Raw genomic sequence first — 14,415 nt, 5'->3', positions numbered from 1 at the left:
GCCCGTCGTTGCCTTACACCATGAATGCAATGAACAGTAGTGCTTGTGAATCGGAGCGCACAGTTGCCACCAGTTCTTCCCATAGCACGCTTCCGCTTTCGGTGCCCCTATCAAAATTTGGCAGCCGAGGCCGGGAAGCGAACTCGCGCCCTAGAGCTTAGCAGCGCGACATAGCCCCCTTCATACAGAACGCTTCGCTCAAGTTATATTGGCGTTACACCGTCGCTTTCAATCGCGATCGAACCCCGACCTGGATTGAATTTATCGACTGGGATCGGCTCCCTTCCGTATCTCATGCAAGTAAATCAATCGCGATCGGGAAACACAATCGGTATCAGGGACCCTTTAGCGAATCCGCAAACGGATTGATGTCAATGATTGTACTGACGTCAGTGATTGTACACTGACGTCAATGACGTCAATGATTGTACACGACTTGCCGTATCCGAAAATATAGTAGCGCAGGTAGCGTTTCCTCCACGTGTCGAACACTGTAATGAGGACGAAGGTGATGTGGAAGCCCTCCAGGAGAATCCACGAGAAGGCGGCTAGAAAGAAATAGTGGAGCAGGCCGGCCACGGTTGCGCACAGAGTCTGCGCACATAGTAGCGGTGGCAAGGCAGCAGTTGTTCGTTGGGACGAGGGAGAGAAGGAGAGAGAGAAAGAAAAGACCAAAGTCAGAAGGCGCGTTGCGTTCAAGAAGGCTTTTATTCAAGTACAACACTTTATTATAATAACATCAAACGGCAGGAACAATACATAAAGGGCTACATATCTTCGCCCGACATGCATGCAATGTACGATAACAAAATGCAACTTCCTTCGCGTCATGCGTCCACTACTGCTTGCGTTTCTACGCGACGAAACGTCAAGTAACGGAGTCACTGCACAGCAGATTAATTGCGTAACATCGGAAGGTAGTGAACTCGAATGTACGACTAAAAATCACATATATGTTTAATTTTTAAAAGTTAAGGATCCAGAAACCAGTGATATATCACACGCGGGGCATACAGTGGTTCTTGCACAAAATGTTAAGGTACTGAAACTTTTAATCTCGAAGCTGCTGTGTGTTTTAATGTGTTTAACATTTTAAATCTTCAGCGTACAAACATTTATTGACTACACTGAACATATAAGCACACGGCGAATACGCGTTATCGCAACTAGTCTTCCGAAAAACGACGTGGCTGACGTTCGAGTTACGACATACGTATACCAGGTCACAAAAGCACGCATATACGGACGTTCGTGCAATGAATCACTTTGCTACAGGTGTTTCCCGCTTCTTATGATTCCTTGTCGTTGCCTCGAGTATATAAGAGACCGGCGAGCTTTCGAGGTGGCTTGACGTAGCCCGCTTCTATGAGCACAACAAGCGTTGAAAAAGCGTAGATCAATTCGTTGCAGATGGTGGCAACCTCTACCTTGTGCTTGGTTTGGTCGAGACCGAACATGAGGACAACTTCCGCGACGAGAAGGCAGATGCACAGGTTCAGGTGAATCGACGTACGAGTGTTCCGTAAGGACCTGGAAACAGTGCAAACGAGGGAGAAGGATCGCTGTTGGGACGTCTACAGCGCTTGCTTCTACGAGAAGTAAAAAAATCAAAGGTGGCACGGAGGGCGATAATTACGCATTTTAGGTGACATGCACTTTCCCTAAACTATAAAATAATGTTGAAATCAATTTTTTGCCAAACACACGAAATTAAAAAAATTCGTGTGTTTACACGAAAGGCTTTTCGTTTCAAGACACGAAATTTCGGCAGTTGACGAAATATTAAGGAACCCTTGCCCTATTGGGAAAATGGGGGCAAGCGAAGCTTGCCCCCATTCTATCTATCTATCTATCTATCTATCTATCTATCTATCTATCTATCTATCTATCTTATCTATCTATCTCTATCTACTATCTATTATCTATCTAATCTATCTATCTATCTATCTATCTATCTATCTATCTATCTATCTATCTATCTATCTATCTATCTATCTATCTATCTATCTATCTATCTATCTATCTATCTATCTATCTATCTATCTATCTATCTATCTATCTATCTATCTCACTGCGCAATGAGGCCTCCTAACGGTTTCCCTCCTCCATGCCGGGAATTGGACTTGCATCCATGGTCTTAGCAGCGCAACACTTCGGTTGTTGCAGGCAACAAAGACGGTCATGCGTTCACTCCCACGCAACAATGAAATGTGGCAACGTGAAATAACAAGTCACCTCGATAAATGATCACATTGCCATATCAGGAACGGCTGATCTCCGACAAGCTGACGATTGAGAGAGCATCAATTATTAAAAACGTGGGGGCGCGCCGGCACCGGGTTTTTCGTGCACGACACTGCCAATGAAATCTGCGAGTTACAAAAGCTTCGCTTAAAATACCGCGAACTAATCGTCTACCAGTCTTCTTATATCAACTTTCGGTGTCTCTAACGCTGACAAGACAGTTGTGCAATCTATAAAACGAAAGAGTGCGTGCTTCAGTAAAATATGAAGCATGATTTGTTATTGTTAATTGTGGTCGCAAATGAGCAGACACTGCGACAGTCCGCAAAAGCGGAATCACGGCGCTATGGGCTTCTGTGCTTCTGTGTATACGAGCCAGATGGGGCTTTTTTGCCTCGTAATACCGGATGCTGCTCTGTCCCGTCGCGCATCCGTTATTTTTTGGCTTGCTAAACAGACTGAGACAGCCAAACAAAAGCTGATTCAAACGTTCGTAAACGCAGCCTGAAATCTACACAGCGTAATTGTACACTAAAACCTATACGTCCCGCCCTAGGCGGAAAGTACAGGCTTCGTTGAAGCAATGACTAGCGCAGTTTGACCTCCTTACTGTAGACAGAGCGTTGTCATCATGAACTTCGCACAATAGCGGGAAGTGATGAAGCACTGAATTTCTGCAAATGACTAGTCCAGCTTTATCTTTGAAACAGCGCGAAAAATGCCGTCAGAAGTTGCAGAGGAGAGACCGGACAGAGTGGCTATTATCGCAGCCACCCGACCACTTGTTCTCGTCGTACATTTGTTTGTGATGCTACACATCGGTGTTGGTGCAAAAAAAAAATGGATGGTTGCGGAGATCCTCGAGATTCTTTGATGGGACACCTTTAGTCCACTTTCTCCTCTCGAAGTGATTATCTGGAGGAGAAAGTGCATTGGAATTAAGTACAACTGTTCTCGGATGTTGCTCGTCAGCTGACAAATTTATTGAGCGGTGACGTAAAAGGACATCAACATAGTGCGCGCATTGTAGGAACCAACACATGTACTGAAATTTTACTTTACATAGCTATGGGGGCCTCTGAGTTTGATTTCTGACTATCATTGATTGTATGAAAATAAAAACATATAAAATTGCGAAGTCCTGTAATTACTCTTTTTAGGATGTTGACAGCCAGTGGTGTTGAGCACGTGACGATGTGATAGTTCGGCCTGTTCACCATTCGATAGGTCATGACGATCACGCAGGTGCTCGGTCGATCACTCAAGCTGGGAACCATTGGAATGTGGCAAATTGGGACGCTGGTGGGTTGCTTTTATTTTTTCAGAGAATATTTTACGCGTCTGCATCGAGCTGACAGCTACCGTGCCTCTTTAATTATATTCTCCGAACACTACTTAAAACATTCTAAAAGCATTCTTTCTTAAGTAACTTGCAATTGTTCATAACGTTATCGCGTAATAATTTCTGTGATGCTGATGTTCCGAGAAGTAACTGTTCAGTGAGAAAATAAGAAAAATATGTCTGTGATTGTGAGTTACATTGCAATTTCAAGCGCGCTATGATAGCGTAAGACCCGTAGTTCGTCACTTCACCTGTTCATGCTGAATAACTTTACACAGTGACAGCGAGTCAACGACCTTTGTTACGGCAAGTCAACGACCTTTGTTACGCTTACATTTCAGACACCCTGTACAATCTACGTCAGATCAAAAATTTCCAAACACTCCGCCAATGGCTCATTTGCATTAGCCGGTAAACGAGTAGTCATACGTCGATGTGTAGCTCACCTGAAGCAACCGAACGCAGCGACGCAGAGGCAGAGGCAGAGAACGGACGCGCTGCAACCTGTCCAGGTGATGATTCTGAGGGGCAGCGTGGACCGTTCGTCTCTGGGCAGCGCTCCGCGCAGGTCCATAAGCACGGCGAAGTTGGAGAGGTGCTGGCAGAAGCAGACCACGTGGGTGCTGTTACGTCTCCCAACCTGGCATCCGTCCGGGCTCCATTCACTGTACGTGTTACAAATTAAAAGATGGAGGAGCACTGTAGAGAAGGTATCACACGAAAGTGTCACGCTATGGCTGTATTGCTAGAAAAAAGCCTGCCAAAGATTTTTCAGAATGTGACACGGTTACACAGCGCAAATTGAAAGAGGACAGATGAGATGATACAACACAGGCTTTGTGCTGTGTCCTTTCCTCTGTCCGCGTTCAATTTGCGCTGTGCAGCCATTTCGACATTGAATTACCAACTCGCCCAAGCCACCACACTATCGAGTTACTTTTCTTAATACTTTCCATTGCACTAGCAACAAAGTAATACCGTGACCAAATGCAACGGATACTACGATCAGATCCAGCTTATAAGTACATGCACTAAGTAAAATCGACTTAGGAACAGCCGCCTATGTAGCCTAATTAGCTGAGTATCACAGAGTATTCAGCTAATTAGCTGAGTGTCACAGTGGGAGCCGTTGGGAGAACATTTTCTTCCATCCAGCACAGTACTAAATTGCTGCTTATCTACTGCTAATTATCACCATCAACGATTACTATGAGCTGATATCACTTATGCTGCAGTAATCGAAGGTAAATAATGAAAAAAAAACACTATTAGCAACAGTTACGTCAGAGCTTTATCCATTTCCTTACGACAAGCGTGTGCTTTTAGGAGCGACCAAACTTGGACAGAAGTGCAGCAACTCCAGATGCGGAACGCTTGACCGCAACAACAGAGATAAGAGTGCTATTAGGATCGAGTGCCGTGCTTGAACTAATTTGCGCAATAGCTCAGGAAGCGTACGGGGTAGCAAGGCCGCCGTCCGATAAAGCTCACCAGAGAGGAAATGGGCACTTGACTATACTTGAGCACCACAGGCTGAGTACTAACTACACAGTAGGCTGGAGGGATATCTGTTGCGAAAGCACTGAGACTGCCGCTAGCTCTTGTTTTTTTTTTGTGGGCGTTCTCAACTGAAATTGGGCGTTCAGTTTGCCGTGAGCAAGTTAGCCACTCGCTGACGAAAGCCGTGTGTTAAATGGTTGTTCGCTTCAATTTTAAAAAGGCCAGAACCGGTGAGGAAGATGATAAGCACCTGTACTCGTACCACCAAAGGTATTGACAGCTCGAAGGCTGGTCTCGTATAAATGTGTCTTCAGCTGCCTTGGCACATGTTTCAAGATTTTAGTCCCAGGAATGGCAAAATAATCTTTTGCATGAGCTTCTTCAATGTCGCTGCGTAATGACATTCACTACGAAGGCGGAACTATGCTACGAATGCAGAATTAAGGAAGAAAAGTAAGTCAGTTCAACGAAGTAGCGAAAGCGCAATTTCTTACGGTCGTTAAGTAGCACCGCAATATGGCTTCAAGCAATCACGCTTCCTATATTTCCTTGATGAATAATCATGTGAATGTTCATAAAGGACTCCATCGATAGCTAATACACATGTTTACACACAGGTGTTATGTGTATAGAAGGCGCGTGAGCAGCGTATTTCGAGACACTAAGGACCGCATTCAAAAGTGAGGACACAGTAAGGTAGCCATTATGTGCAAGATGACCTGGCTTTTACTCGTGTACGACTGACTTGCTTAGAGCCGCGATGAAAGAGGTTGTACACTTACTTGATGAGGGTGTCCCAGAATACGCATGTAGGGTTCTCTGCGTCGTGGTGTAGCATGGGTAGAGCCAGTTCGACGTGCGCGCCCAACACCAAGCCCGGAGCCTCGCTGCCCACTCGGATGCTGATGGCCGGAGAGTTCAGTTCCTGCTTAGGATCCTCTACGTCCACCCTGCGGGCACGTCATTACAAAGGTGCCATCACTGACTTCGTGGCGATCTGAGGCGGCATTATCGAAGTTTACATATGCGAGAGCGTAGTTTAGCGTTTAATATGCACCTTAAAATTTAGGTGGCAATGAGAAACGAAATTTGGTTGGTAACAACTTTATTGATAGTCCTGCAGAGCTTTCGCCGACCGGGCCTAGAAACGAAATATTTATGGGGAATTTTATGCCTATACGCCCCAGAAGCATTCATGTATAGTGGAAAGCATGCCTTATAGTGATGTTCAAGCTGCAATTAAGAAGCAGCCTTATCATTTCAGCGGCGCCAACATTATAGGAGAATACAAATCATGCGATTAATTCATTGTGTGGACTTTTTCAGACCGTAAAAATGTTCTCTAGTTAAGCGTCAGGTTAAGCGTCAGTCACGCACCTATCCGTGGGGACCCACGGTAGGCGTCGAGGTGTTACCGTATGTACTCGAATCTAGGCCGGCCCCGATTCTAAGCCGACCCCCTTAATTCGCAAGGCCAGAAAAACAAAAAAAACTTAATCATTGTTCTCGAATCTAAGCCGACCCCCCTACTTTCGCACATGGTTTTTTCGATAAAAAAACATCCGCTTAGATTCGAATAAATACGGTATTCATTCGCTTGAACGGCGTTTTTGCAAACATCATGCCATCACGTGCAATGGGACCGCACCCATAAACAAACGTTGCCGACGGTAGCGTATAAGCGCTACTTCAGCCGGAAACAAATATGTGTGACCTCGAATTCGCGGGGTATACCAGGCATATTAATTACATTTCTTTCGTCCTGTCCTTGTCAGCACGAAACGTATACTGCCTCGCTTGTCAGAGGTGATGGATGACTCTCCTTCAGATGTCTGGAGTTCAAAATAGGTGGCGGTGTCGTTCTGATGAATTCTATGGTCGCAGTCCGTCACCGATGAAATAGTCAGTGCGCGTCTTTTCATGAACGAGGGCAGCGTTCTTGCGCGATTCTCCAATAATCGAAGATTATAGATCTACAACGCGGAAAAGTATTCTTTTGACAGTAAACGCGCAGCTATTTAGATAGCTTGCGAAGTAAGGTTGAATAGACAGAAAAATAATCAGCGTGTACCCATTATCAGAAAAACAATTTGTAAAGTAAATTTTTATACAAAATAGGGAGCGAAACGTTCAATGTTTGCTAGGTTGTTTGCTTTGAGTCTTGTGTTGAAGACGGAAAGTGACTTTCAAAATTGCCTTAATTTTGGGATTCAAGAAGAAGTCTGAGGGGGTGCTGTGCATGTGTACGTAAACCCGCTAATAACGACTTACGCGTTATCCGTAAGAAACACCATCGAACTGGCGTCACTGTTTATACCGCTTGTACTTAGGGCATTCTGCTACACTTGAATAATTGTGCGATGAAAATTTGTCAAAGTGACATCTGTGGACGGAAATTTGTTGAATGTAATGAAAACTATGCGAACTCTTTTTCATAAAACGACGCTAGCTTTCGTTGTCTTTCAGCACGCGTCTTGCGACATCAGGCAAATCAATATGGTAATATCCGAAGTCTTAATTCTTGATAATGTCACCTTGTTTGTTAATAACTTGGCGCGACTCGTGCGACGGTCAAATGTTTGTGCAGAAATTCGCATGTGGAATGCATAGATGACATTACGAAATCCCTCACAGGTTTCGTCAACCTGCATATGCATCTGTTCACTGTGAATACTGATCTTGCTTTAAAGATACAATTCAAAAGCGTATACATTTCGCACTATCCCTCCCTCTTTTAATTTTACTTCTTTTTGTTTTCTCGTTTTTCTTTCGACATTCTTTCTCACGTTGTCAGCCTCTAATGAGCTAGGCTGCGTCTTCACTTGTCACAGCCGCAGGTATTCTGGAACTTCATTAATGGCCCCTCTTGTGCCGCTTGCGACGTTGCTATTGTGTTTCACGTATTTTAGTAGCTATAATTTTGTGTGAGCGGACATTTAAACTATGGAACACGAATATTTTCGCGACCTTAAGTATTTCTCGCTTATGATGCTTTCTAAGCAAACAAATTTTGATCTCCAAGGTAGCAGCTCGAAGACGTCTTGCGCCTAGATACATCGCGTGGCGAGATATACTCCGTAGCGACAGTTTAAATGTGGACTCAGTAATCCCTTCTTCCACTTACATGGTATTTGTAGCGCGGGGCTGCTTCGTTACTGCTTCTTGAAATTATGCGGCTACTTTTTGGGACTGCAGCGGGACTAGCCTAGTTCACTTTTTTCTTGACCCTGACAACAGTACGGCGTATAACATTCGTTCGCCGGCCAGTCTGTAGCAACTTTTCTGCATATTGTCTTGTCTTACATCTTCAAGCACTATAGAATTGCTGCTTAGCCGAAGGTCGAATCTCGCTCAAGTATCACCACAAACGCAGCGCTTCAGCTTTTGTTGACTGACTCTATACCTCTGCAGCGACACGGCTTACCTAACGGTAGCCATATTTATTCACTTCCCGGAGAGTTCGACAAGTGTAGAGAGATGATATGTCCTTGCCGAGACGTCCAATAGTAGCTATACAGTTGCAAAGGTCGAAGGAAAAGACAACGAAGGCGTAAATATGGGTCAATGTCGAGTTAACGATGACCGGACCTCAGAAACGTTACTTTTGAAGCTAAGCCGGCCGTCACAATGAATTCGGGACATTTATCAGAACCCATCGAAGTTCGAAAGCGACGCATGGACAGGCGCGCTTCTAACAAGTGGTGTATACCCGGCCGGCGTGGTGCGTCTTTCATCTTAATGCCAACCTCGGCGCCGCCCTGCTGATGTCCCTGAGAGTCTCGTACACCGCGGCCACCCACACGCGTGTACATACACCAGGCTGTGGCGCCAGCGGAACACACAAAGCTGGGGCAACCGTCCCGCTGTTTTCTGGGAAAACACAGAGCGCGCGCGCGCGCGCTCTAGCGGCCTTGCTCTCACCCGTCGTCGAGGAGGAGCTTATCGAGCCTCGGGAACTCGGTAAACACGATCACGACGTCTCCGGCGCCGCCGTCGCCATCGCAGCCAACCGGCGAATCTTCGTCGGCACCGCTCGAGTTGCGGGCGATGCGAAGCTGCGCGGTGCTGTACGTTCGGTCGGACGTGTTGCTTGGCGCGGGAAGAAGCATAGTCTGATTGGCGATGTGCGTCGTCGTGCTCGAGATTATGTTCATCTCTGCGAGTAAAGGAAAGAAATTTCAGGAAGGTGGAAAACGGGGCTAGTTGGTACGGTTGCATACATAGAGGAACACTAAAGAGAAGCACGATTTTTCTCACTCTTTCACAATTCCAAAATCGCCACGCTAAGATAAAGCGAAAGGATAAAGCGGATAAAGCGAAAAAACCAACAAAAAGCAAATGAGGGTGGCGACGCCACCTTGAAGTTCCCCCACCAAACGCCGTGACGTCATAGGTTTCGACGGCGTCTGCTAGGTCCTACGTAGTTCCTAATAAGTAAAACATGAAGCGCATTGTCTTCTGAGGGGGCCATAGACTTAACATAACAAGTTTCAGGAAATTTCGCTGAGAAAATGTCTCCAGGATACGAGAAATGCGCTTTGAAATCAGTGACGCCACGCGCGGATATTTCGGCGCGAAATTTAAAAATGAAACGTTTACTTCGATTTTCTCCACTGTTAATAAACCTATGATGGTGAAACAATGACATTACAGATTTCAGAGTACAATTTATCAATCGAAACCGATTCATTGTTTCACTTTAGTGTCCTTTTAATGAACAGCAAAAAAGAAAGAAACAAAAGAAGAAAGGAGGAAGGGTACGGTACCGGCACTGACTACGATGTGACGCATTTATTGCACGAAACCATGCTTAATGACATCGGTCACACACTACGCGTACAGGAGGAGGGTTCCGTTAAAAAAAAAGTTAAAAATTACAAGGCAATAACTATTTTCGCAAGCTGAGATAACAAAGATTGACGAAAAGTTTCGTTATCTCAACTTGCGAAGATAGTTATCACCTTGTTAGTTTTCACTTTCTAACCTGATTCTCGTGATACGCGGTGTGTTACCCACGTTATTTAAGCGCGGTTTTGTGCAATAAATGCTTCACTTAGCAGTCAGCGCTCTTGCCGTTTTGTTGCTCCTTTCGTCTCTTATTTTTCTTTTTTTTTTCGCGGTGTTCGTTAAGTAAGGCAACGAAATAACCGCAACAATGTCAATTAATGTCGTGATAAATGAAGTTATTTCTCCAAAAACATTGCATGCACGAACTGTAGTGTCGTGCGCCGCCTTTCGACTAAATTAACAGATTAGACAGCCTCGTATCTTGGAGCTGTGGAAAAATTTGGAAGCGAAAGTCCCCAGCCTGCTTCGCACTAACGTGCATTTGAAAGTATAACGAAGCGTCAGAGAGGTCCTTCCCTTGATTTAAGTTAATATGCAAGCAGCCTCTTTGAAGTGGTCTAATGCTATGCAGGCACTGCTGGTGTAATGTAAGTACCAACGAAGAATAAAGTCTGTGGCACATTACTGCAGATTCCTGCAAGTGCTCTCTATATGCAGTGCGGGAAAATCACATGTGGACTCACTTAGTCCTCGTGACGCTATAAGGCGGCGTACGGCTGAGCATGTGTGTTTATAGCTGGCCTAAAAGGGTTACATAACGCTTGCACGGCGCAGACAGCGAGTGAGAGCAAGTTATATCAGGTTAACCTGCCTAGAGACGAATAAGGTTACCGCCGTCATGCGTCGATTCCAGTACAACGACCCCTGCTCCTTTCCTGCCTTCATATACGCATCTTTAACGCTCTTAGCGAGCGTCGCTCGGAGACTTTTCACTCGGCTTCGTTTCGTCTGTATATTTTAAGGTATTTATTTATTTATTTTGAATGCGAAACTACGTAAGCCCATGCCACTCGTTCATTCTGCCCTAAACATGTAATACGGCGCTAGTTATTCTACTTGCTGTCTTTTCTTTGTCTTTTTGGCCTATAAAATTGTGCGTTTTAATATTTCGTGTGCTTTGAGGCAAACGCATATTTCGTATTACCACAGTGTATAATGCTTGAGTTCGGAATGTGGAGAGTTCTATGACACCATAGGAATTTTTATTAGCTTCCGCTTGCCTCCCTGCCACTGTATTTGTTGACGGAATGTTCGCACAAGTTTTATCTCTTCATTGTTGGTAACATGATTTATTGCTATGGTGTTCATTCTCTTTTTTTTTCCTTCCGTCACGCACTGTAACGGCATGCTACATGTTATATTCGAATCAACTTTAGTTAATTCTATGTGTTTTCAAAAGTCATTGTTCTAATCAGGCAGCAAGGGCTATTAAGATAACGGCAGTGACAGAGTATGCTGACCTGTGCGACATGTATTCTACAGCCAAAGCGGAATAGAGGTTATTTTTTTCACGCAGTAGGTGCTCGCTATGCCTCGCTGATTCTCTCTGAAGTCCTTCTGCGCCACGAGTGTTAATTAGCAAGTACGGCGATAACCTTGCACTTACGGAAGTTTATGAAAGCCAGAATCTTTTGTTCACTGCTGGCAGCACTCAGGATTATTCCGGCGACGTCCATGATCAGCAGTAAAGTCGTGGCGCAGCTGTGGCGCGTTTGCTGCGAAAATAAACGAACGGAAGGTTACAATATCGTAATACTGTCGCCTTATGAATCACGGTCTCTTTCCTCTGAGCTCTCACGTGCGATGCGCAATGCAGTAAATAACTTGTTTCTTATTCTACGAGTGAACTTGTGTTCTCTACTGTCTTGTTCAATTCGTACGGACACTTGCCTCACCAAGCGACCGCCATATAAACTGCGCACACGTACAACCTTCCCGTGCGCTTTCATGGTGGAGAAAAGCAGAGGTAACAAACATTATTTTTTAAGGCTGAGGCGTTGAGACAGCGCATGCAGTATCAACCAACGGCAATAATACACTAAAATGTAGCTGATCTTCAATGCCCAGAAATTTACGCGAAAATTCTTTGATCCATATTTGAAGCCCTCGCGTTCGACAATACACTAGCTTTAATTAAAAGCTGGAAATCTTCTGCACCACTGCAGGTAACTGATTGGTTGTAAAAGATAAAGATGGCCTTCTAACGGAGGCTCTATTGAGGTTTATACATCTCTGCTGTGTTAAATATCCAGACTTACCGAACGTAACGTGCAGCTCGAAGAGATTATCCGTAACACACGCCGCAAAACACTGTAAAATAAAGCTCGAATACTCCTCGGCACATCCTATGCACTCGTAAAGTTTAAAAGTAAATGTAAACAAGTTAAATGTAAGAACAAACCAACTTCATAACATGGCAGTATATCATTCGTTAGTCGACCAACTGCGCCGTCACTTGTACTTCCATAATCGAGTGTTGTTGTTACTACTTGCAAGTACTGAGGTGCTACTGTTTCGTTTTCACCCTTCCATGCCGTTAATTCATAGTTGCACTGATGACAGAAGGTGAGTTGGTTGACGACAGTAGCCTTTACGAGTAAATGCTTATTGGTCAATAACTTCGCCAAAAAAAAAATAAAGACATGGACAAGGAAGCGAACACTATTATCTATAGAATCATTTCCGAATGTTTCCCCCTTTACGTAGATGTGTGACGAGGTTCAACGTGCACGCGTATGGTGCCTTCACCAAACCTTGCCAGCAAATATGTGTTTTCAGTTATCAAATAAGCTGACATCTACCTATTGTAAGCCGGCATTAGCCAGTATTAGCAATAATTTGGGCGTACTTGGGCATCCCCGGTCGTGATTTAGCAAGTATTAGCCTACACTAGCCTACATAAGCCATAATTTATGCAACACTCGTCAAAATATTATGCAGTGCTAATAATAGCTCGTAGTATATGCGAATTAGCTCGCTATAGGCCAGGACGCCGTTCACAAATGCCACATGTCCTGTATCTGTGTCCTGGTAAGGCAATTGATATATGCCACACTTGTAGGCATGCACATAAGGCCTAACTTGCATTCATCATATCGTGGTATTGTGACGTAAAATCCAAACAATATTAACTTGCATTCATATATGGCAGTATATGGACTAATAGGTGTCCATATATGGGTTTATGTAGACCCGTATATGGCAGTGTAAGGGTTTATAATGACCCATATGTGGCAGCATATACCTTAATATACGTCAGTACATGAGCTTATATGAACCTTTATATGGTCATATATGGCCTTATATGAAACATATAAAGGCCATATATAGCAATTTTATATGGGATGCTATAAGGTATGCACTCGCATATAAAATTTCAGCCCACTCTTGAACGACATTCTCGGACGTACCACAGGCACTTCGTTCCAGGGCTTGTCGCGGCTGAGCAGCGCGTCGACCGTGGAGGCCGTGAGACCGCCCACGCGCAGCGCCTGCGCCGCGCTGGCGATGCGGCCGGGGTAGTTGTCGCCAGTGTCGCTCCTCGCCACGCCCATGTCCAGAAGATCGACGATGGCCACCAGATCGCCGCCGACCTCGAGCGAGTTGTTGCCCACGAAATCGCTCACCGTCTCGATGATGTCGGCTAAGTATTTCTGCTGTGCAGAGGCGGCACTGCGTAAGGCACTGCGTACAAGCTTGTTTTATGTTTGTTTCTTCTTGCGGACGGGGCCGCCGCTCGAAGCACTGGAATTTGTTTATTTGCAAGCTGGCTTTGACAGAGTTTATCAATTGAAGGATGTGGCGGGGGCGCCGCAATCGCAGCCTCGGAATAAACACAAGTGATACGGGCGTCGCAGCAGGTGGCCGTTAACGAGCGGCTCAGAGCGAGAGAGGCAGAGAAAGAGAGAGGTGGAAGTCTCCGAGGTTAATAAGGTTAACAGTCTGCTTGGTAATAATATAATAATAATTGTTGAGGTTTTACATCCCAGAACGAGGGTATGAACAGTCCGCTTAGTAGCTCTGCGCAAAGGAATAGCATAACAGGCAGAAAGAATAAAGAGAATGACAACACAAGAAGGTTACATTCATTATTATTATTATTATTATTATTATTATTATTATAAATTCCATAAGCTGAAATAAATACCGCAATGAGAGAACGAAAAGAGCGAAGAAGAAAATTCAAGAGATAGGTGCATCCCACTGGTATGAATAAAAAAGCAGCGCATAAAAAACCAGGTGGGAAAAGAAAAAGAATACGAACATTTGATCCACCGGCTAATAATATACCATAGGCTAGACACTTTCACGACAAAAAGAGAAGCAGTTACTGTTTCAAATATGTGACTCGGTGATAATCTCCTTGCGAATCTCCGGTACGTGCTTTTCACCTTTCGATGTACAAGCACAGAAGCACTTGAATTCGTAATTAGACGCTTGCATGTAATTTAACGTAGGTGCATAATTCATTCCACTGGAGA

The 14,415-nt window shown here is 44.6% G+C and overlaps 1 protein-coding gene across 1 annotated transcript in view; it reads right to left on the bottom strand.

Moving 5' to 3' along the window:
- Positions 1-692: 692 nt before the first annotated feature.
- Positions 693-14,415, bottom strand: part of LOC119386059 (adhesion G protein-coupled receptor L2) — a 30,596-nt gene continuing 16,873 nt past the window's right edge. Inside the window, exons 6-11 of the mRNA XM_037653409.2 lie at positions 13,345-13,590; positions 11,541-11,649; positions 9,008-9,242; positions 5,869-6,036; positions 4,033-4,251; positions 693-1,530 (exon numbers count right to left, since the gene is read on the bottom strand). Coding sequence (XP_037509337.1) covers positions 1,290-1,530; positions 4,033-4,251; positions 5,869-6,036; positions 9,008-9,242; positions 11,541-11,649; positions 13,345-13,590 — 1,218 coding nt within the window. The 3' untranslated portion in view covers positions 693-1,289. The remainder of the gene's footprint in view (positions 1,531-4,032; positions 4,252-5,868; positions 6,037-9,007; positions 9,243-11,540; positions 11,650-13,344; positions 13,591-14,415) is intronic.

This window comes from Rhipicephalus sanguineus, chromosome 3, assembly GCF_013339695.2.
Source record: "Rhipicephalus sanguineus isolate Rsan-2018 chromosome 3, BIME_Rsan_1.4, whole genome shotgun sequence".
Lineage (NCBI taxonomy): Eukaryota > Metazoa > Arthropoda > Arachnida > Ixodida > Ixodidae > Rhipicephalus > Rhipicephalus sanguineus.
Note: the sequence above shows the minus strand (reverse complement) of the source record. Positions and strands in the feature narration are given on the sequence as shown.